The 24552-nt window shown below is 40.0% G+C and overlaps 1 protein-coding gene across 5 annotated transcripts in view; it reads right to left on the bottom strand.

Moving 5' to 3' along the window:
- The window catches only part of PRTG (protogenin), a 165567-nt gene that overhangs the window by 89612 nt on the left and 51403 nt on the right, over positions 1-24552 (bottom strand). For all 5 annotated transcript variants that reach the window (XM_058665820.1, XM_058665818.1, XM_058665819.1 and 2 more), the window contains 3 exons: positions 22775-22939; positions 17715-18020; positions 15604-15792 (listed from right to left, as the gene is read on the bottom strand). In XM_058665820.1, coding sequence (XP_058521803.1) covers positions 15604-15792; positions 17715-18020; positions 22775-22939 — 660 coding nt within the window. The remainder of the gene's footprint in view (positions 1-15603; positions 15793-17714; positions 18021-22774; positions 22940-24552) is intronic.

Genomic DNA, 24552 nt, shown 5'->3' with positions numbered 1-24552 from the left:
TAGCCCTGCTGTGTCCCTATCTTTCAGAGGATGGTATTTCTAAAGAGTCTAGGCCACTAGATTTATCTGATTGTTCCCTCATTATCAGACCCAGTCTGAATATTTCTGAACACTCCATAGGTTAAATTATGACTTTTGGTAGAGTATTTTTATAAAGGAAAATAAAAAACTAAACAATTTTTTTCCTATGACAATGGATGAATTCATAGGTTGTTGGTTAAGGAAGAATATTATGGTTTCAAAAGTTATCCTAGTGCCAGCGTGATGGCCTACTGGTTAAATCCCCACCTTGCAACCACAGGATCCCATATGGGTGCAGGTTCAAGCCCTGGCTGCTCCATTTCCCATCCAGCTCCCTGCTTGTGGCCTAGGAAAGCAGTTGAGGATGGCCCAAAGCCTTGGGACCTTGCACTAGTGTAGGAGACCTGGAAGAAGCTCCTGGCTGTTGTGGCATCTGGGGATTGAACCAGCAGATGGAAGCTTTTTGTCTGTCTCTCCTTCTCTCTGCAGATCTGCCTTTCCAATAAAAATAATAAATAAATCTTTTTAAAACAAGTTATCCTAAATGCAGATAAGCCAAATTTATCTTATTAGACTTCTGTCTCTAACTGTATCATATCTCCCTGTACGAATTTATTGATTACTTATTTGACAGTCTTTTGATATCTGATAAGATTTTTAGAAATATCTGGAACTGCTGGCATAAACAAAAATAAATTTTCTCTCTTTTTAAAAAATTCCCAGTAAGCTGCACTGCAGGTTATAAAAGTCACGGCACCCAGAAATAGGGTGCATGAAGAAGCAGGAGCATCCATGTGTTCAACAGAGCCAACACTGGGAGAAACAGTATGACTAAAATGAGCACCATAGTTTTTCAGCATGGACCTGTGCTCAGAAAAAAAGGCTCTTCACAGTTTCCCAGGCTTCAAATGTAATTTCCACAGATTTTGCAGGGTCAGAATTCAGGCCCATCTGCACAGTCTTTCTCCTGAGAGGAAAGAGCAATTTCAGAAAAGGTGATGTGTAACTGCCCACAGAAGGGAAGCATACCAAAAATCATCAGCCTTGGCCATCCAGTGGGGAAGGGTGAAAACGCAAGAAAGTATTGGTTCCTCCATACACGTCTTTAGGCCATCCAAAACCTTGTCACTTGTTAAACGAGTCTAGGAACCACAGGGATCCTCTTTCCTTATTATCTCAAGTCATTCTTAAGCATAAATTAATTATCAATACATGTTTCCTAAAGAATCGAAGATAACTTCAGATAAGAGTTCTTTTGGAAGTAATAAGTCTTGGGAAATAAGTTATTATACTACAATCTTCTAATTATTAAAATAGGCTCTGCCCAAAAGCTGTTTGTTTTTGTTTTAACAAGAGCCATTTCCGGCGATTGGACAGGACATTACAGTATGTTAAAAAAAAAACAACAAAATTTTAATTTCATATTTTCTAATTTTCCAACCTCTTTGCCCTCAAATTCTCAAACTATGTGTATATTCAGTGAAAACTTAAAAATACTGATCAATATGAGATAATGGAACATTTACAACATTTCAAACAACAGCAAGCAGAAATAAAAACAATATGCCTCTGATACTGGCAACCTAGAGATGAGCACCTCAACATTAAGGTGTTAGGTTTTTTAATTCTCTTGACTAGCAATATGCCCACATATGTAGCACTCTCTTTATGAACTACTTTTAACTGACTATTATGAACAATTCATGCTGCTGTTTTTCTAAAACAACTACATTTATTCAACTGGATGAATATGCCATAGTTTATTAAACCTCTGAGTCTAACTAGGTTTTTTCCAGCTCTTCACAATTGTAAATAATCCTATATAGCACACTGAATATTCTCATGTTTGTTTTCTTATGACAAGTCTCTATTAATGGAATTTCTGGGTAAGTAAGCCTATCTTAAGTCCCCTTCCCTTTTGTTGGTATGACCCAATTATTCCTAGAAAAGTTATTTATCAATTTATACTCTCACCTTTAGCATGACAGTGTTTAAATCCTCAATAGCATTGGGACTTAACTTTTTTAATTTGTTGAGTTTTGTACTTTGTATTAAGAAACTTCAACTCTTTCATCTCAAATTGGAATAGGAAAATAAGTGTCAATATATGTCAGGATTATGTTAGAGAACCCTTATGGCATCATACTAACTCATCCATATCAACTGATAAATCAAGTTGTATAGATAATAATAAGTACCAATACTGAATGTAGTGCGCTGATTCTATTAGGACTACTGTCCACGTCACACCTTCTTTAGTTCTTTCTTTACCCCAACAGTTTCCTAGTTATTCTTATTAACCTTAAAATCTTACTTCATTACCAACTTTTCAAGGAAATGTACCTTGATCTCTACCCTTAAGCTATATAGTGTCCCCTGCTACATCATTCCTTAATTTACTAACTATAAATGGTAATTACAACTCACATGATCTGGATAATGTCTATTTCCTTCTCTAAACTGTAAAGCTTTTTATTGGAGCAGTTACTTAGAAGTAATTTAATGCATTTGAATGGTGGTCTCCATGTTTTTATGTTTCACCTTCCATTTTTCTAGCATGCATACACATCATTTATACCTGTTTGTAATATATTCATATGTGACTGGCCCGTGACATATAATCATGAAATAAACATAGAAATCCATTTTTAAAGGTTAAGATAAAAAAAAATCTTCCTTTAGAGATGTGCCATCCTGCAGTTACCCTCTACTCTATGGAGTGTGTAATTAGCACAAAGCTAAAATTTCATTCCCATTAAGTTCTTTCAAGAGCAAAATTTAAGCTGAAAACAAAACAAAGACCCCAAGTGTAATTACTGCAGTACAGCAAACGGCTTTTTTTCAATCCAGCCTGAAGTTTCTTTCATGTGCTAATGGTGGCATTTAGAAAACCTCCTCTCCTTTAACTTACTTAGATCTTTAAGGACCTCACACATTTAAGGATTCTTTACATGCACCAAGAACTTTGAGAGTTGTCTGAAGGCTGACCTGCAGTATGATTAATGGACAGTATTGATTTAATTTCCTACGAGCATTCTTCGTTCTCTAAGGAGATGTTCCTTGGAATTCACAGCACACATTTTACCAGGCTTACTTACAGCCCCTTAAAAACAGAAGAATGAAAAGTTTACTGAAGTTTTCCCTTCATTTGCAAGATGAAGTCTGGTCTGTAAAGTAATCAAGAACTTCTCAGCAACTATGAGTGATAACCATTAAGATTTTATGAGAAGTTTTGTTAGCACAGACACTACAGCTAATACACTAGCTCATCTCTAGTGTATTAAATTATTTACAGAAGTAAAAAGATAAAGCTATAAAACTGGTTTAATAAACGTAAAGATACCAATGCAAAGTGCTATAGAAAACAATGGGATATTTTAGAAGAGAGAACTAATAAGTTATGATTTAGTCTAAAGTTATTAAATAATTATTAAGCAGATCTGAGTATCTCTAGATAGTAAGTTGTAACAGTTTGATGTCTCAGCCTTAAGTGTTCCACTGGAAACACATAATGGATCTAATTCTGTTCTATTGTGCTTTACTGAAGGGATTTCTTAACATGTAAGGGCATAAAAAAAACAGTGATTCTCACTCCTTGTTGTCTTAAGTGCCTGTTTGCCAGAAAGGTTTCTGTTATTTTGCTTTCTCTTCAACCACCATCACCAAAACCACACAGATAATGTCAACAACTACACAGCTATTTGCTAAGAGCAAGACAGGGAGGGAAGCAGTATGCCCAGGCATCGACAGCTCCAGCTCTTCTCGTGATAAACCGACCCCAGACCTCCAAAATGGAAACACATCACAACCGGCGTTTCACTTTATAGACTGGCAAAACAAAACAGGGCCACTGGAAGTAATGGAACTTCCTTATCCTTATTTTCTCCGTCTCCACAGGGGCCTTATTTAATTTAGGGTTCTTTTCAGGCAGCCTGGGAAGAGAGGCTCAGCAAGTACTGTAAATCTTTTACCCAGTGCTAAAGGTCAAAGGGTTATCTGTGCTATGTGTTTTCAGGGCAGAGAATTTTCTTTCTCTCTCTCTCTTTCACCCCCTGAAGCAAGAAGACAAAACCTATGTACAGGCATCACAGTAAGCTAATTTAGGCACTAAACAAGTTCTTCTACAGTTAACTGCTTTCTTAAGAAAACCAGGAGTACCAACTTTTCAAGTCAGTCTACAAAAGGAAAACAGATGCAACAGGGGAGGGGCTCCCTCCCCAAAGCATTGTCTACTAGAAAACTTGCCACACAGCTGCCAAAACAGCAAAATGCAACTTCAAACCTACAAAAGTGATGGGCTTTTATGGCAAATAACATCAATTTTGTTCATAGAAAAAAATATACTTTGCTATATCCTTTTCTTAAAAAGCATGTACACCTCTGTTCACATACTACACTCTATCAGATAATAGCACAGTTGTTTCTCACTGAGTTCTCCATGTTTCAGAGTACGCTAAACGGTGATAACCATTTAAAATGAAGGATATAAAAGTTCATGAAAAAGTCAATATCCTTTTTTTTGGAGAAAATTAATTTTTATTAATTTGAAAGAGTTACAGAGACAAGGGGAGAGAGAGGTATCTTTCATCCACTGGCTCACTACCCAAAATGGCCAAAAGGCTGGGGGTGCGCCTATCAGAAGCCAGGAGACATTTCTACATGGGTTTGGGAGTCCAAGGACTTGGGCCACCTCCTGCTACTTCCCTTAAAACATTAACACGGAACTGGACTGGAAGTGTAGCAGCTGGGACTCTTGAACCAGCACCCATGTGGATGCTGGCATAACAGGCCGTACCTTCACCTCGACCCCAGGATCCAAATTCTTTTCCTAATTATTTTTTGGCTTTGGTATTTTTTCGTAAGCTGATTTCATTTCTCAAATACAGTGAAAAAATGTTTAAGAAATAGGAATATATTACTTTGTTCTTTTTCTTTCTCTTCAGAATGATTTTTTAAGGTATGAACATTGTTATGTAATCCTCCCTTAGGGCACTATTCATAAATATTTATAATAATGAAGTATTATATCACACATATTATATAAGTGTATTAAATTATTTATACAGTATATGTAACATACAAATATAATCTATTGCAATAAATAGTATAAATACAATAAATAAATATAAATAAGATTCTCATGCAGTTCAACATTACAGCACAAACACACATACACAAAGAAACTCCCTAGGAGGGACTGTCAAATATTGTGGGCAATCCTCTATTTTTTTAATATCTGCATATTTTTATTGGACAGATTTGCAGAGAGGAGAGACAGAAAGAATGATCTTCCATCCTTTGGCTCACTCCCCAAATGGCTGCAATGGACAAAGCTGAGCTGATTCAAAGCCAGGAGTCAGGAGCTTCTTCTGGGTCTCCCACACAGATGCAGGGTCCCAAAGCTTAGGGCCATCCTCCACTGCCTTCACAGGCCACAAACAGGGAACTGGATGGGAGGTAGGGCCAGGACATAAACTGGTGCCCAACTGGGACCTGGCACATGCTAGTTGAGGACTCAGCTATTGAGCCATGGCTCCCAAGCCTCTCAATCTAAGAGGCAGAGATGTGTATCATGAGAGCTGTATTAGTGCATTCTATAGGATTATCCAAACGGTTACAATAAGGCTTTCACATAGCAGACTGTAAAATGACTTCTGTCATTTACTAGATTGTATTTGGAATGCCATCCTTATCAGATACTCAAAAAGCTCATGGCAGGTGTAATTTCAAAATAGCTGTTGATGTAAAAGTCTTTTGTGAGTCACCCATAATTTTTTTCACCACATGCATTTTCCATTAACTTCTTGAAACATTTGTGTTTTCTTCTCTCAGTCTAGTAGCCTGGTACCCTCTGCTTCTCAAAGTTCCTCTACCTTCAGAGGCAACATATTGAGAAAGGTTTACACTTGCACCAAATCAAGAATATGGATGCAACTGAAAACAGGCTGCAAGACATTCAGTAAGCTTTGTTGGCCGTGCTCCTGTCTGCTCACAGTGAACTCCCTGTGTTAGGGTCACTGTGTTTGAGTCATTTCCTGGCTCCTCCCACTCAAACTTTCCGCACTGTCTTTCAAGGTTAGTGATGTAGGACCATTCCCTTAGCAGGCTTCTTCAACACTGCAAACACAGAAAACTCATTCTGTGCCTGTAAGTGTTCCCATCTTAGGCTTGAACAATGCATATGAGTATATATTTTCAGGCTCCTGTTTTAGGACATTGCTGCACATAACCACAGGGAACCTAGAGCAGAGACTCCAAGTACCACAGCCTGGGTATGCACAGAAGGAAAAGCAAAATCTGACCAGCAGAAGCAAAGTACTCAGGGCCGTACTGGCATTCAGACAGCCCAGAGCCCTTTCAGAAGCAAGAAGCCTGTTACACATGTAAATCTGGAACTAAAAGTCCACTTTTCAATTCTGACCAATTCTAAACCTTTTTAACCAGAATTTGCTTGGCTGAGCATTTCCATATACTAGTCTCTCTAGCACATAGACCACAGCATGCACCCAGGGCTTTGAAACACATGACCACAACTCACCATCGCAGGACTTCTGACATCTGAACTCCCTATTTTAAGTTTCTATGGTTAATCTTCACCAAGACACCAACATTTTCAACCCAACATGATTCAAACTGAACTAGGATCTCCCACTTGCCCCAACCTGGTCTGTTCCTGAAAAGCTCTACTGCTGTCAAAATAGCAGCAAACAGTCTGAGCTCTTCAGCATCCTTCTAATTTCTTCCCCTTCCTAATCCTATCCACAAGTATCTTAAAAGTTACTGAACTCTTACTATGTTCCAATGCACTGTACTGATGGCACCACATTTAATCCTCTACATCCTAGAGGTTTAGAGGCAACCAAGGTTTATAGAGATAAAATGACTGAATAAAAGCTGGGATTCACACCTGGCAATTTGATCTCAAAGGCCTCAGTCTTCTTAGCTTTTAAATTTACATAAAACCAAAGCTGACTTTATTTGGTACATTCCTGGGTAACACATGCACAAGTCTGTGTGATTACCACACTGAGGATAAAGAACAATTCCATCACCTTTGCCATCAAATTCTTTCCCTTGCCCTAACATGTGGCAATCACTGATCAACTTTTTCATCTATATATTGAGTTCTGACTTCTAGAGAAATGTCATATTATGGAATCCTTTGGGACTGGTTGCTTTCACTTAACATAATGCCATTCATATGTCTTGTGAATGCCTGCAAGTGGCAATATAGTATACTGCTTTTTACTACTAAGGAATGTCGTGATTGTATGAAGTGCTATACTTTGTTAATCCATTCACCCACTGGGAAATTTAGGTTATTGTTAATCCTTGGCAACTGTAAGTAGGGGTATACATTTTTTGATAGGTTTTTGTGTAAACCTAACCTGTTCTTTTTCTAGGGTAAATATGGAGGGTGGGATGGCAGATCATACAGCATGGGCATATTTTATTATAGGAAAGCACTGAATTGTTTTCTAGACTATAGTTCTATAATAATGCATACATGCTTCGGATACTCTGTATCATCACTTGCTATTGACAGTTTCGAGGTTTTAAATACATTTTAGAAATTTTAACCTGTGCGTAGTGGTAGTTAGTATCTTTTCACTGGCTCCTCAGCCATTACTTGTATTACAAATGGGTCTCCAACCAGAGCCACATGTCATCAGGAAAGTTCAACCTATTCTAAGCCTGAAAGAACTTTGCTATTTCCTTCTCCCCAGGGATCTACTATCTTAGTTAATACTTTTACCATTTTAGATCATTCTGAGATTTATCTTCTTTTTTTAAAAAAAAATTGTTTATTTTTATTGGAAAGGCATATACAGAGAGAGGAGGAGAGACAGAGAGGAAGATCTTCCGTCTGAGCTGGATGGGAAGTGGAGCTGCCAGGGTTAGAACTGACACCCATATGGGATCCCGGGGCGTTCAAGGTGAGGACTTTAGCTGCTAGGCCACCACTCCGGGCCCCTGAGAATTATCTTATTGAATTCTCATCTTCAGTAGCCTCATCTGGCTGACAGTCACTGCATTGCTGAATTGTATCCTTTATAATGACATTACCACTTACTTTTAAAAATTTATTTATTTTTATTGGAAAGGTATATTTACATAGAGAAGGAGAGAGAGAGAGAAAGATCTTCCATCTGCTGGGTCACTCCCCAGGTGGCCACAATGACTAGAGGTGAACCAATTCAAAGCCAGGCATTATCAGAAATTTCTAAATTTAACCTGTCTTCTGATTGGGAAGACCAAAGAGCTTCTGTGTAATACTTCGAACAAACCTCAATCAGGAAAGCATAGGAGGCTTTTTATTTCAGACCTGTTGAGTTCCACAGAGCAAAGTGATCACTGTGCTCCCGCAGTCCTGAGTGGGACTTAGAACACAGCACTGTGGTGTGCTACGTCCATGATAAAGCACAAGACAGCAGCTGTGCGGGGTAAAAACATTCCCTCTGGTTATACCCTGTGCATTCAAAGAGATTACGGAATAGATTTCTAAAAGTCATGCCTGTTATTATTATTAACATTCATTTAAAAACACACAGGTAGGTATGTAGTTCAGAGGTGAAGCTGCTGGTTAAGACACCCACATCTCAGTTCAGCAACTGGCTCCCATTCAGCTTCTCACTAATACAGACCCTGGGAAATACCAATGAAGCGAGTAGTGACTGAATTCCTGCCACCCACATGAAGACTTGGATTGTGTTCCTAGATCCTGCTTCAGTAAGCTGGTGTCATTGCAGACACTTAGCGAGAGGAACCAGTGGATGGGAACTTTCATCTTTTTTCTCCCTGTGCCTCTCGACCTCTCAAATAAATTAAGAAATACAAGAGGCCATGAAATCTAATTAGTCTGGCCATATCACAGGCAGCTAAAATGAAGTGCACCAAATCACAAGAAATCAGATGTCTTAAGGGACAGACAACATCATTAAATCTGTGACTGCATGCCTCTGGAGAGCAAACTCAACTAAAGGGAAAGATAACTTGGAACACTTTAACAAGTTATAAAACTCATGTAAAGGTCAGTATAGGAGGGAGCCTGGTAGCCAGCTGTTCAGGAAACTTCCAAATTAAACTGTTGATTTGGGACTGCACTTTGGGAAACAAGAACTACATCGAGCCAACACACGGAACAGCTGAACTATGGTCATGTGGCATGGTGCCTTTAATGCAGCTCCTTGTTGCTAAAAATCTTTCTTATATAAAAATCTTTTCTCTCGATTAGTCACTCCTCACCATCGTGTTGAGGATTTTCCTGCACACCCCCTGCCAAAAAAAAAAAAAAAAGTTCTGCACCTTAATTGTTCACAAATGTCTTGTTAGAGTTACAAGCCAGTCTAGATTATCCTAAAATCTGCCAAGATCAGCAAAATTATACTTCAACACAACAAATGGCTAAATACTAAAATGAAATAGTCACGAGACAGCTGAATGGTACCTTATAGCCATTTTAAGGTATATAGCAGCCGGTCCTGTATATAAACTAAAATTGAAATGTCAATGAGCTAATCATAGGATGTGGTTAAGAACTTGCTTTTTTTTTTTTTTTAACATACTGGTTACTCAAAACCATGTCAATTCCATAATGTTGCAAATTGCTGTTGATGTTATATTGAGACTCTTAATTGACTGATAATATTCTGCCAGCTCTAACTTCGGACTAGAAATGGTCTCCCCAAGAAACTGTTCAACCCATCTGGACAATAAGTAGCTGGACTCTATGCTTGGTATACGTTTGCAAGCAAAGAATCTTGATTGAATTTGAACTGTAATACTGCATCAAGGTGGAGGAATCCACCAGGGGGGAGGGGCGTGGGGAGGATTCCCAGAGCCTATGAAACTGTCACATAATGCAAAATAACTAATAAAAAAGCCATTAATTGGTAATAAATCTGACATTTCAAAAGATTAAACAGAAAGTTTTACTCTAACAAAAAAAAATCTTTTCTCTCTCATACACACACACACACACACACACACACACACACACATTAAAAGGCTGCTACTACTCAGAGGTACATCAGAAGTTCTATGAAATTCACATTTCTGTGTCTATAATATGTCACTAGATCGTAACAATACTCATACATTTTCTAGGTTGCTCCTTTGTCACCATAGCGGAGTTGATGCCTGTGACAAAGATCATGTGCTACACTGGATTAGACTGTATGGGCTGCGTGACAAAAATCATAGAGGGGGCTTGGCGCCATGGCCTAGCAGCTAAAGTCCTCGCCTTGAAAGCACCAGGGATCCCATATGGGTGCCAGTTCTAATCCCACCAGCCCCACTTTCCATCCACCTCCCTGCATGTGGCCTGGGAAAGCAGTCAAAGGTGGCCCAAAGCCTTGGGGTCCTGCACCCACGTGGGAGACCCAGAGGAGGCTGCTGGCTCCTGGCTTCAGATTGGTGCAGCGCTGGCCATTGAGGTCATTTGGGGAGTGAACCATCAAACGGAACATCTTCCTCTCTGTCTCTCCTCCTCTCTGTATATCTGACTTTACAATAAAAATAAATAAATCCTTAAGAAAAGAAGCCATAGAGGCTTAAACAACAGGATGTGCCTGGGTTCAAATCCCATCTCTGACACAGCTGCCTACTAACATACACTCTGAGAGGCAGCAGGGAATGGTACAATTGGAGGGGTCACTGCCACTTATTTGGGAGACCTGGATGGGGTGTTTGGCCTTGCCTCGGCCACTGTGGGCATTCCAGGAGTGAACCAGTAAATGGTTCTCTATCTACCCATCTTTTTCTGCCTTTCACACATGTAAACACAAATGAAAAATCCAAAAAGATAATAAAATAAAATGCATCACTTTTCAAATGTTCCCTTTGTTTTAACTTGCACTCACACTTCAAATTTTGCCCTACATAATACAGCAGATGATTTCCAAAAATTGCTTTTTAAGAGTCAGCTGACCCTAGCCAAATCAATTTGTTTTCTGACTATTTGAAAGAGACAGTACAACCGAATACAGTTCAGAGGAGCTATTTTCACAAAAAGTAGAAATTAAGCAGAGAAATGCAAAATGTGAGATGTGTTCCCGAAGATTTTGCATATGGTAAACTAAAGAATAATGGATCATAACCACACCCATACTTTTTCAATACACAGATCCTATAAAAGGACCTATTAATAAATAAATGCAGCGTACTCTCACAGAATCCAGCACTGCTTTAGGAAGTCAAAACTAATCTGAACAGAATGTCTAATGTTTATATTGTTAGTTTCATGTTACTTGAGTTAAATCCTATTTTCTAGAACTTTGCTTGAGCTAGTATGTAACCTCAAGGCACCAGATTATCTGAAATGAATTTATAGACTTCAAGTCGGTGGAAAAATATCCTCACAACTATTCATGACTAGGAGGATACTGTTATAAAACCTAGTGTATCTTGGATTCCATCCTCAGGGACGCAGTCAGAAAACAGTACAACTACATCACCAGTACTTTCACCTGTAGGATATTTCCAGCTCTTAGCTGAGCATTACCTAAGGTTTCCCTGATGAGAAGGATAAGCAATACAGTCTCCAGAAAGACTCTGGCTCGCCTTCAGGTGTGACTTCCACATTTGATAATTCATATTTTATTTCTTTTTTTTAATTATTTATTATTTTCAATTCATTAATTACATTGTATTATGTGACACAGTTTCATAGGTACTTGGGTTCTCCCCACCCCTCCCCAAACCCTCCCACCATGGTGGATTCCTCCACCTTGTTGCATAACCACAGCTCAAGTTCAGTTGAGATTCCCCCATTGCAAGCGTATACCAAACATAGAGTTCAGCATCTTATTGTCCAGTCAAGTTCAACGGCTTCTTAGGTATACCCTCTCTGGTCTGAAGACAGAGCCAGCAGAGTATCATCCCAGTCAATTAAAAGCTCCAACATACCATCAGCAAAAATTTACATCATTATGGAATTAATTGACATAGTAATGAGTAACCAATATGTTAAAAGTAAATGCGAGTTCCTAGCCACCTTCTGTGACCACCTCATTGACATTTCAATTTTAGTTTATACACAACATATAACATTCATAACATAACATACAACATAACAAAACAAACAAGCCACTCAAGAAATGGGCACGGGATTTTAATTCTTTTCAAAGCAAAGCCGACATGATGGTGGTGCTGACAATGCCCTGACTCCACTGCCATGGATTCTCCTGCTGACTCAAGGAAAGACACTTTCACAAAGCATTCCACAACTCAGGAAACTCAGCTTTGAGATTTTTAGAGTAACACGTTCTAAATTAACCCTCATTGCTAAGTATAGTTAAAATGAGTTTATCAGATATTTGCAGAAAACTGGAAAAAAAGTAAGCCCATTAGATACCTTGATTTATTTGTTCCTCTTCTAAGCAGAGAATCTATCTGTTTTTTTAGTATCACAATGCCTTCCTTAGAAAACACTCAAAGCGCTTGCTAACTCAGTTGAACTATATTAAATTCACAGGTCTTTCTCTTTCGGAAACAAAGGACTGTGTGTATTTCCCAGAAGAATATGTCTCAGTAACATACTTTTTAAGTTGAAAACTTAATTATCCAAAGTAGAAAATAAGATGTTCAAGGGCATCAGAAAGCGAGTTACTATGAAAATTAAATTTTGAGACATTAGTTTGCGACTCAAACTGATACTGACTCAGCAAACAGAAGCATTTAAATTTCATTTCCACACCCCCTATACATTTAGTCACACAGCATCTTTCAAGGGCAGAAGTTCAGTGAAAGCAAATATTCAATATGCATGACACAAGACAGAATTCCCTTCACCTACTGCCCTCCAAACACATTACTCTCAGTTAAACAGGCAGCAGCTACCAGATGCTCTACTGAAAATGGTCACAGATGGTCAGCTGGCCAGTTAACAGAACACACAGCTGGCCCAAAACCCAGAAGAAACAAGGAGATGCGTGAGAGCTGGTCACACCTGCCTGCTTCCTGAGCTAAGCATACTTGGTATTTGATATGGTCAACTTTGCGAGGTCCCCACCATTAAGTTTCTAGAAAGGACGGAATAGCCCTCAGGGAGGTCACCAGATCAAAAAGCACCTTGAGGGTGATGGAGCCAGCAGCCACACAAGTGCCTCCCTGCTAGTCAGCCAGGCAGGGGAGCTGAACTCACTGTCTCACGAGAAAGCTCCTGGGCCTCTAGAGAGGTCCTCAATGCCTTGAACTTCAATTAGTTTAACCACTCCGTATAATTCCAACCAGGAAACACTAAGCTGTTTTAATAGCCATGGTACACTGACTGCAACAAAGGTATTTTCCCATTTATGCATTTAAAAGTGACTTAAAGTAGCTACTTTCAATAACATATACAAAGGATTTTACTCCATCATAACACAAAGACAGTAACACATAAGAATTATTTTTAAAACATAGGAGGAAATAAAAACACATCATTGAAAGTTATCTATTAGAGACTGTTGAAATTTCAAATGTCAACAGGTCTTCCTCTCTCCCATAGATACACATGTGCACTACAGAAAATCCAAAAAAATTTTAAAAGCCACTTTTAGTTGCCAAAATTTTAATATTGTTTCTCTAAGACTTTTTTCCTAGTAGAGCATCATTTTGCTTTTCCTAAGAATTCTGAATAAGTAGCCTGTAACATATATATTCAAGAAGAGCATACTAGAATACAGGATTTTGTTTTGTTTTTAATGCTCTTTAACATTTATATTTTCTTAATAGTGAACTACTGGGTTTCACTTATGATTCTTCACCAATAATTGTCCCAAATTCTATTCCTTACTAAATACAGGTGAATTAGCTCAAATACAAAAAAACTGAAAAATAAATTTCTTTGGGCAATGACATAGCACTCAAAAACTTCCAGACTTGCAGGTGGGTGCTTGGTCTACAGGTCAAAGTGCATGCATCCGCAACAGAGATCCTCAGTTCACTATACACCTGCTATTGACTCTAGTTCTCTGTTAAAGGCAGATCCTGGGGGAAACAGCAGTAATGGCTAAACTAATTGTATCCTGCAACCGATGTGGGTGAACTATTGAGTTCCTGGCTGCTGGCTTTAGTCTGACTCCATCCTTTCGGTTATAGGCATTTGGAGAATGAAGCAGTAGGTGAGACAATTCTCTCTGTTTCTCAAACTAATAAATACATTTTTTTAAAGTTTTATAGTTGGGAGCATTTCTTTTTTTTTTTTTTTTTTTTTTTTTTTTAAAGATTTATTCATTTTATTACAGCCAGATATACACAGAGGAGGAGAGACAGAGAGGAAGATCTTCCGTCCGATGATTCACTCCCCAAGTGAGCCGCAACGGGCCGGTGCCCGCCGATCCGATGCCGGGAACCAGGAACCTCCTCCGGGTCTCCCACACGGGTGCAGTGTCCCAAAGCATTGGGCCGTACTCAACTGCTTTCCCAGGCCACAAGCAGGGAGCTGGATGGGAAGTGGAGCTGCCGGGATTAGAACCGGCGCCCATATGGGATCCCGGGGCTTTCAAGGCGAGGACGTTAGCCACTAGACCACGCCGCCGGGCCCAGTTGGGAGCATTTCTAATTTTGGATTGTGGATCAGGAATATTTTTTAAAAGATTTATTTTATTTTTATTGGAAAGTAAGATATACAGAAAGGAGGAGAGACAGGGAGGAAGATCTTCCGTCTGATGATTCACTCCCCAAGTGAGCGCAAGAAATGGCTGTGTATTTCATTCTTTGCTTAGTGTACATCTGTTTACAATCATTTGCTCATTTCAGAAATCAACTTATCTTCTTTTTAAGGTTTTAATTATTTAAGAGGTAAAGACACAAAGAGAAAGACAAAAAGCAGTTCTTTCTGTTGGTTCATGCCTGCAATGGCTGGGGTGGGGAATGACCCAGGTCTCCCACATGAGTGGCAGGGACCCAGCTGCTGAAGCTGTCACCTATAGTTCCAGCATGTCCATTATCAGGAAAGTGGAGTCAAGAGCACACCTAGGGCCCACTAATCACCACTGCTAAATGCTAACTCTAACTCTTTATTTTCTAAAAATGTTTAGATACTGAAATTCCCTTTACTCCCTACATATGGGTTAACAGTGAAAACAGTATCTTTAATAATGCTAGTGAGCTCTAACACAATTCTTTTTCCTGTGTTCCAGGGACAGAGTTATGGAAAGTAAATATTTAGAGTTATCTGGGTCACATATAAGATACTATTTTATGCATCAATATGCATATTACTTTACATGGACAAAGAAATACAATGCACATATACAGCACTCTCAAATGTTTAAGTTAAGCTTAATCGTTGAGTAGTATTTGATCACGTGGTGATGCCCCTACTCTAATCCACTATATACATGATCATCCATCAGGACCTGACACTACCACAAGCAAACTCCAGAGAGAACAATGAATTTGAGCTACAGCAAAGACACAGAGGTGTCCCAGCTGAATGTACGCACCAATGGTCACTGGTGAAAGCAGCACACACCTGGGTGATGTCATTAATTATCAGTTCTTTGTAACATCAAGCTAGTTTCATAGTCATATCCGGTAACTTTTTCCCCAGTCAGTTAGAGGAAGGAAAAAAGGAAAAGCCTAATACAGACTTACCCAAGCCACTCAGAGTATAGAGAAGGTCCCGGGTATCCAAGAAAAAGGGTCCGTTCTCCTGCTGGCCTTCTTCTTTGTAGTACAGCTTGTAGCCCTGGATGGCTGCAGTGTCCTCAGCGTCTCGCTGCCACTTCACAGAAATGGTGGTACAATTTAAGGGTTCCAAATGTAACTCTGGAGACCTGGGAGCTGGACACATCCACCAGAAAACAGAAATAATCCATAATCCAAAGGGAAACAGAATAGTCCGGATCTCTCAAGTGGTAAGCCAACAGTTAACAAAAAAGTTTAATTATAGCAAATAATACATCAGCCTTTCTTTCTTTTTTTAAAGATTTATTTATTTTTATTGGAAATGCAGATGTAGAGAGAAGCAGGAGAGACAAAGAGGAAGATCTTCCATCTGATAATTCACTCCCCAACTGGCCTTAATGGCCGGTGCTGCGCCGATCCAAAGCCAGAAGCCAGGAACTTCTTTCCAGGTCTCCCACACGGATGCAGGGTCCCTATGCTCTGGGCTGTCCTCAACTGCTTTCCCAGGCCACAAGCAGGGAGCTAGATGGGAAGTGGAGCTGCCGGGATTAGAACCGGCACCCATATGGGATCCCAGCGCATTCAAGGCAAGGACTTTAGCCACTACACTATTGTGCCAGACCCAAGTCTAACTTTCAAACTCTCACAATGATATTAAACTTTGAAATGGAAAAATATAAAATGCTATTTGAAAAAGATATGTAAATACCAAAAAAATAAAACCCCTTCTTTTTCAAAGAAATGAAATTACGTTCTAATTTGACATCCAGCACTCCTCTGTAACAGATCACTTAACAACAAAAAGTGGTAACATATCCCATATTAGTATATGAGAAGGGGCTAGGGCTTCCCAATCTAAGGAAGGTGCTTGGCACACCACTTAGGTCACTGCCTGAGAAGCCTGTATCCACATATCAGAGAGCTTGCTTGACAGCTCACCTCTGCTTCTAATGCAGCTTCCTGCGTGCACCGCCATTCTTGTGGGAGAACTGGACTGGGTTTCAGCTGCAGGCATTCGGGGAGTAAACTACTGAATGGAACACTGATCTCACTCCCCTCTCTCTGCCTTTCAAGTGAAATAAACAAAATTTAGAATTTAGAGTCTTGAGCTGGCAACATCGCATACCAAGCTAAGTCAGCCTCCACCTGCAGTGCCAGCATGTCTTTCAAATACCAGGTCAAGCCCTGGCAGATCCACTTCTAACTTAGCTTCCTGCTAATGGCCTGGGAAGGCAGTAGATGGCTCAAGTCCTTGAGCCCCTGCACCCACATGGGAGACCCAAAAGAGGCTCCTGGCCACTGGCTTCAGACTGTCCCAGCTACAGTTACCGTGGCCATTTGGGGAGTGAACCAGCAGATGGAAGAACTCTTTCTTTCCTTCTCTCTCTGTAACTCTCCCTTTCAAACAAAGATAAATAAATCTTAAAAAAAAAAAAAAAAGAATTATGGTATAGATTGAGCTGAAGGTATGGGCAATGATACTAAGTCTCTACTATCTACGTTGTACATTGCCTTGGGTAATTTAGTTTGATTTTGACTAATCTGTCCATAAAAGACTTGCTAGGCAGGGCCCAGCACAGTAGCCTAGCAGCTGAAGTCCTCGCCTTGAATGTGCCAGGATCCCATATGGTTGCTGATTCTAATTCCAGCAGGCTTGCTTGTCATCCTGCTCCCTGCTTGTGGCCTAGGAAAGCAGTCAAGGACAGCCCAAAGCCTTAGGACTTTGCACCCGTGTGGGAAATCCGGAAGAGCCTCCAGACTCCTGGCTTCGGATCAGCGCAGCTCTAGCTATTGTGGTCACTAGGGGTGTGAATTATTGGATGGAAGATTTTTTGTCTCTTCTCCTCTCTGTATCTCTGATTTTCCAATAAAAATAAAATAAATCTTTACCAAAAAAATAATGATATACTAGGTAAACTAACAGAACAATGGAAAAAAATACCCATTAATAAGCTCTACGCAAAAAGGGACAATAGTTGAACTTTTTTTTTCAAATAAGTGCCTACTTTGTGGAATTTTTTATTCATAAAACAAAACTTAAAAAACAAACCTATCCTCAACAGTGTTTAGGAATTTACCTCTCACACTTGTAGCTTTGGGTGTCCTATGTGAAGTCCACACCGATGACTCTCCCAGCCCCACTCTGGTGGCTGCACTAATCCGGACCAGGTAGACACTGTCAGGCTTCAAACCTTCCAAAAGGTACTCATGTGTGGTCCCTGGGAGCTCCAGAACTTGGATGGAGCTCTCCGTACTTAGGCGGAAGGACAGGCGATACAGCACCACTTGGCCTCGCCGGTATTTGGCTGGGATTGGAAGCCAAGAGATGAGAATATCGGTGGGACTTCGACTTGTCAAGCTGATTTCAGGAGGTCTCAGAGGAACTAAGTTAGATAAGGAAACAGGTTGCCAGTAAGTACATAAAATGAAACTACCAGTAAGCATATCAATATATACTGAATAATCTTAACAGTAACATATAACATAGGAAAGGACAGATGCTTTCAGTCTTGGCAGAGATTTTCAGAGAAGCAGAGAACAACCAAAAAAACAAGACATATAATGACAGAGAGGATCAAGCACATGGAGCCCAAAAAAGTTATGTTTTTATCATTGTTGTTATGATTGTTTGTAGGGGTGACTTTAAGAATATTTTAGCCAAATGTAAGACTATTTTTCAAATACTTTCACAAACAGTTCCCTAAAGCTAAAAGGGCCTGAATTGTACATGCATCAAGCCCAGGATTTCAGTGTTATAAACTAGGAGATAACTATTTGAATTGAAGAATCACACTTTAAAAATTATTACAAAGCTTGTATTTTCACCCAATAGATTCTATATTCTCCTCCAATAATTTGAACAAACAAGCATTTTAGGATGGGACAGGAACAGCTGCTGTAGGCAATCTAACTTCAACAGTGATGACTTGGGTTCTAGAGTTAGTGTCTGAATTTCAACCTCTTTTCTACCAATTACTGCTCTGTGTGATCTTGGCAGTTTAACTGTTTTCTGTGTAGGAGACAATGACAACTAGCTTCTTCTACAGTCATTCCCCTCTCAGGTAATTAAAATCATTTGTCCAAATGCTCAAGACAAGCACCCGGATGTCACCCCGACTCCTATACACACGCCCTACATTAAAGCTGTGACTCTACAACTCTACTGCTCCCACCTTGGTTCATGCCACCTGGCTTCAGCCTACGTTGTTCCAACAGGTTTACTTGTTTCTACTCATCTGTTTTCTTAAAATGCTGGTCAGATATTTTTCAGCTCAAAATAGTTCCCATTTCAGCCAAAAGCAAGAGCCCATCTACAAGGCTGGTCCCCATTCTTTCTTGTTGTACCTTCTATGGCTTCTCCCTGTGGCCCCAGACTCCAGGAAGGAGCTGCAGCCCTGTGAACTTCAATCTGCCTGGCCTAGGACACACCTTCCTAAGCCATCTGTACAGGCAGCTCCCACGCTTTTCTTTCTTTCAGTTCTTCCGTCACATGTCACCTACTCAGTGAGCCCTTCTCTGGTGGTGACTGTTTTCAAAGCTTCAAACCTTCCCCAACACCTCATGTCCTCCTTCCCCATTTCCCTCCTCTTAAGCAGCAGTGCCACCCATCACTATCTAACACAGTCTATTCTTTACTGTTTACTCCTTTCTTTAAGTTTCTTTTATTCGTTTTCCCACTAGCAAATAAGGTTTATGAAGTCAAGGACACTTTCTCCTACGTTTTGTTTACTATGAAGTACTGAATAATACAGAACAAGCACTCAGCAGGTATCTACTGAATAAATCAAAGAATGGGGGAAACTGAAAAGTCAGCTTATTAAGTACTTTCAAAACCTTTATGTGTACGGATGGATTCTTCCTCAGAGAAATCCAATGAATGAAGCACCATTATTACTCTTACTTACTAGACAAGATCAAAAACAAAGAGATTACATCACTTTTCCAATGTCACACAACTAGTCATAGAAAGCAGAGACCAAGACGGAGGACTAGACAGAGCCCACATTCTCTGTCTCTATATTCTGTCTCTTAAATACTAATAGTTCTACTGCAGGGACACGGAGGGATTCAAACATTGGATGGTGGAAACAAGGCTTTGGCTTCTAGAAGGAGTGAACAGTGAGCATTATGTTAAGGGCTAGCCATGCCTGTGGCACAGTGCTCTGCAGATGAAAACAAACATTTCAGTTTGAGGAATGTGGGCTGAGAAAATGCTGAAGTGTCCGAAGGTCTATATGCCATTCCCCACACAAAGTGAACTTTACTACATGAGAAAGTGGTAGGAAAGGCAAGGCTCCAAGACGCTCGTGACCACAACGGCAAGCTAACAGGGAGTCTCCTGTGCTCAGACTCCGGTCTTAAAGAGGCAGAGATACGAGGACAGTTCAAAGAACACATGGAGAGCAAGAATTAAAAAATATATATATTGTGATATAAAAGAACTCTTAAATCTATGCAGTTTTTTTCATAATACACATTTTTCAGAACTCTCAAGCTGCTTCCTACATTTCATCTTAGACAAAGCTGTTAAATGACAAACCAGCGAAACTACATAGACGTGGTTTGCTCTGCGGGGCACCAGGCTTTTAAATGGAAATGAAAATGTGGAATTCAACTTTCCGAGAAGTGAACATTTTTATTCTGATTATCTAAATATGTAAGTAAGCGACATTACACAGATATAAGGATGATCTCTGAGACCAAAAAGAAGAGACCTGGGAATTATTTATATGAAACTACTCTGGAAAAGAGAGTAGAGTTTTTGCTGAGGTTGAGAAAACCTTAGTGAAGGCAGATCAGTGTGAGCAGGCATTTGTCCTGTGGTGCAGGGGACAGACGTGGGCCTCCTGAAGCCCCTAGACACCCCTTCTCCCACAGCACCACAGGCAGACTCAGGGAAGTCAGTTCCCATGAGACACGGTGATACTTCGTATCTCACAAATGCTCCCGCCAAGAAAGCACAACGCAATTTCCAAACCACATTTGGGAACTCACTGTACAAGTCCTCTCTTCCTCCTCAAGGAAAATAGGCACTTAGTATTTCATAATAAACAACCAAAAAATTATATTATCCAATGAACACCAAATTGCATTAACTTTCAGTTTCAGCAGTCTAGTATCTTAAATCTTCAGTCATTACATACATTCAAATGTCACAGGCATGAGAGATATTTATGCCTAGAAAACCTCACATTCTGTTCTATTCAGTTAAACAAAATTATTGTTATGTGTGCATATATATATATATTAAAGATTTATTTATTTTTATTGGAAAGTCAGATATACAGAGAGGAGGAGAGACAGTGCGAAAGATCTTCCATCCAATGATTCACTCCCCAATTGAGCGCAATGGCCGATGCTGCGCCGATCCGAAGCCAGGATCCAGGAACTTCTTTCCAGGTCTCCCACATGGGTGCAACGTCTCAAGGCTTTGGGCTGTCCTCGACTGCTTTCCCAGGCCACAAGCAGGGAGATGGATGGGAAGTGGAGTTGCCGGGATTAGAACCAGAGCCCATATGGTATCCCAGGCGTTCAAGGCGAGGACTTTAGCCACTAGGCCATGCCGCCGGGCCCGTATGCATATATATTTTTAAGATTGATTTATTTTTTTTTTGGCAAGGCAGATCTATAGAGAGCAGGAGACAGAGAGAAGGATTTTCTATCCACTAGTTCACTTCTCAAGTGGCCGTGATGGTTGGAGCACAGCTGATTCGAAGCCAGGAACCAGGAGTCTCTTCTGGGTCTCCCACACAGGTGCTGGGTCCCAAAGACTTTGGGCCATCCTTGACCTTTCCCAGGCCACAAGTAGAGAGCTGGATAGGAAGCGGAACAGCTGTGACATAAACCAGCACCCATAAGAGATCCCAGCACATGCATGGTGAAGAATTAGCCACTAGACTACTATTCTGGGCCCACAAATGCTCATATTTTAAACTAGGAACTAGTTGAGGGTAGCATATGGCCTTGGGGTTAGAAATCACCTAGGACCCTCACATCCATATCAGGTACCAGTACTGGTCCTAATTCCAGTTCCTAGCAATAAGTATCATTGGCAAAAGCAGGTGATGGCTCAAGCAGTCGAGTCCCTGTTACTAATGTGGGAGCCTGTGTTGAATTCCCTTTGCCCTGGCCCAGTCCCAGCTGTGAACAGGAATTTGGGGACTCAATCACTGGATGGGAAAGCACTCTCTCTCTGTCTTTGAAATAAATAAAACTAAGCAGAAAATTACTTAAATAAAGAATCTGTGGAGAGATATAAAGGTAATGCAATTCAGTCATTAAAAACATATTTGGGGCCCGACGGCGTGGTCTAGTGGCTAAAGTTCTCACCTTGAACGCCCCGGGATCCCATATGGGTGCCAATTCTAATCCCGGCTGCTCCACTTCCCATCCAGCTCCCTGCTTGTGGCCTGGGAAAGCAGTTGAGGACAGCCCAAGGCTTTGGGACCCTGCACCTGCATGGGAGACCTGGAAGAAGTTCCTGGTTCCCGGCTTCGGATCAGCACAACACCAGCCGTTGGGGTCACTTGGGGAGTGAATCATCGGATGGAAGATCTTCTCCTCTGTCTCTCCCCCCTCTGTATTTCTGACTTTGTAATAAGAATAAAATAAATCTTAAAAATATATATATATATGAGTTACAGGACCCAGTGCAGTAACCTAGCAGTTGAAGTCCTTGCCTTGCAAATCGAGGATCCCATATGGGCACTGGTTCTAATCCCAGAAGCCCTGCTTCCCATCCAGCTCCCTGCCTGGGAAAGTAGTCAAGGATAGCCCAAAGCCTTGGGACCTGCATCCGCGTGGGAGACCCAGAAGAGGTTCCAGGCTCCTGGCTTTGGATCGACGAAGTTCCGGCCATTGCAGCCGCTTGGGGAGTGAGTCATTGGATGGAAGATCTTCTTCTCTGTCTCTCCTCCTCTCTGTATATCAGACTTTCCAACAAAAAATAGAATAAATCTTTCTAAAAAAACATATGAGTTACAAATAAAAGACTACTTTATTCTAATGTTATTAGCAAAACAGGATTTGAAACCGTATATCAGCCCATTGTTTTAACTTAAGTAACTAATTTGCACATAAACTGAAATTAAGCATGTGAATGCTCATACTTAAGTCATCTAGAATCATGTTTTCTTACCATCCTCTAGAGTATTCTGTGTAACATGGTCAGACATCTGGCTGGCTCCCATTGGCATATAAGCCACAATATAGAAAGTATAATTGCTGGCAGGTTCCAAGTCATCAATAATATAATCAGTTGTGTCATTTCCGAGGACTACTTGATATTCTTCATTATTTAAACCTAAATTAAAGAACCCATATTTAAAGACCAGGAATACTCAAAATTAACAGGACCACTGGCTGGTTGTTGGGTTTAATCTGTTACCATTCCCAACCTTTTACACAACACATTGAAGACACTCTTGATTTCTTCAAAAGTGACCATGTCTTGCTACAAACCACTTATCTGAATTTTCCTTGAAATATCCAACTGAAGAGAATTAATGTCTCTAAGCTTCATTGATCAGCTAGTCAAAACCTAGAGACACATGCAGTAGCAACACTACAGAGCTTAACAGGCACAGTACTGTAATCCTTAACAGTGTAAATTTTACTTGGCTTACGCTCATGTTTTTTTAAACATAAATGAAGAAAAGAGCAGGAAATGTACTGACTCTTATAAAAACAAACCAAATCAAAAGTTGTCTTGCTAAAGATCTCATTATTTCCCCTACAGATCTAACTAAATCTGACTGATGTGAGTTGCTTTTATACTGAAAGTAAAAGAATTGGAAGCACAGATATATATACTTCCGATTGTTTTGTCCCAGAGTGAGCTTTCATTTTTTTTCCCAGCTCCTCCCCCCAAAAAACCTTCTCACCAATTCTTAATAAAATATGCATGGCAAGGTACAGAAGAGGATTTGTCTCTGTGGTAGTGAACTCCTACAGAGCCAACCTGTACAGTGCAGTAAGAGCTCTGCCAGCCACAATGCTCTGCCAGCAATTCACAAAATAAAAAAGCCCATCAACTTAATCAAACCTCCCTGAGGACCTCGCCCCTTCTCCCCAGGCTGCAGTCGCAAACAAAACAGAAGGCAAATTCCACTATTAAGTTTTCCCACAATTCTGAATTAACTTGATAGCATTTTAATTAGACAAGATTACAGGCATTTCACAACAGACTGGTTAATGGTTCGCTAATTAGGAGCTGCATAGTACAATTTCTGACCTATCAAATAAGCTCCTTGAGTTGGAATTAGAAAGCCTTGTTCTGCCCGTGAATAGCCCACTGAGCTGCATGCCGAGGCTCTAATGAAATCGCCGAAAAAGCAAACAAGAGAAATCTCCACCAAAACCAGCATTTCTTTTTATCTTCTTAAATCACTGAGAGGAAATTAACATACTCCAACAGTCTCAGCCACCAAGTTTTCATTCTTCTTGCTACCATGACCCCTGATTTACACTCAAAATACTCCTTTTCAAAATACACTTCAAAGTGAAAAAGAAAAAAAAAAAACTAACAACAGCCACAACAAAACACCTGTTTTCTACAGACAACTTCAATATTTGTCACCATTTTTCAGGCGTTTGAATGTATTTTTTGGTGTTTAATATATACTGTAAAAGAACAAAACAAAACAAACAAAAATCCTAAACATCAAGATAACAGTGTTTACAATCTACTGCTTTCAATGAAAAATTACTAGAGAAATCTCCAGCATTCATAAATGACTTTTTTTTTCTTTAAGATTTTTGCTAAAACAGAAATGATCCTAAAGGAATCAGTAATTCCAGATAGAAATTTTAATATGTATTTGATTTTTACTTTTATATGATAAATGAGATACCAATAAAAAACATCTTATTCAAGGATCAGAGTTTTTAATTTCACAAAACATTCACATTACACAA

Source organism: Ochotona princeps, chromosome 6 (genome assembly GCF_030435755.1).
Source record: "Ochotona princeps isolate mOchPri1 chromosome 6, mOchPri1.hap1, whole genome shotgun sequence".
NCBI lineage: Eukaryota > Metazoa > Chordata > Mammalia > Lagomorpha > Ochotonidae > Ochotona > Ochotona princeps.
The sequence above is the reverse complement of the archived record's forward strand: the minus strand, read 5'-3'. Positions and strand labels throughout refer to the sequence as shown.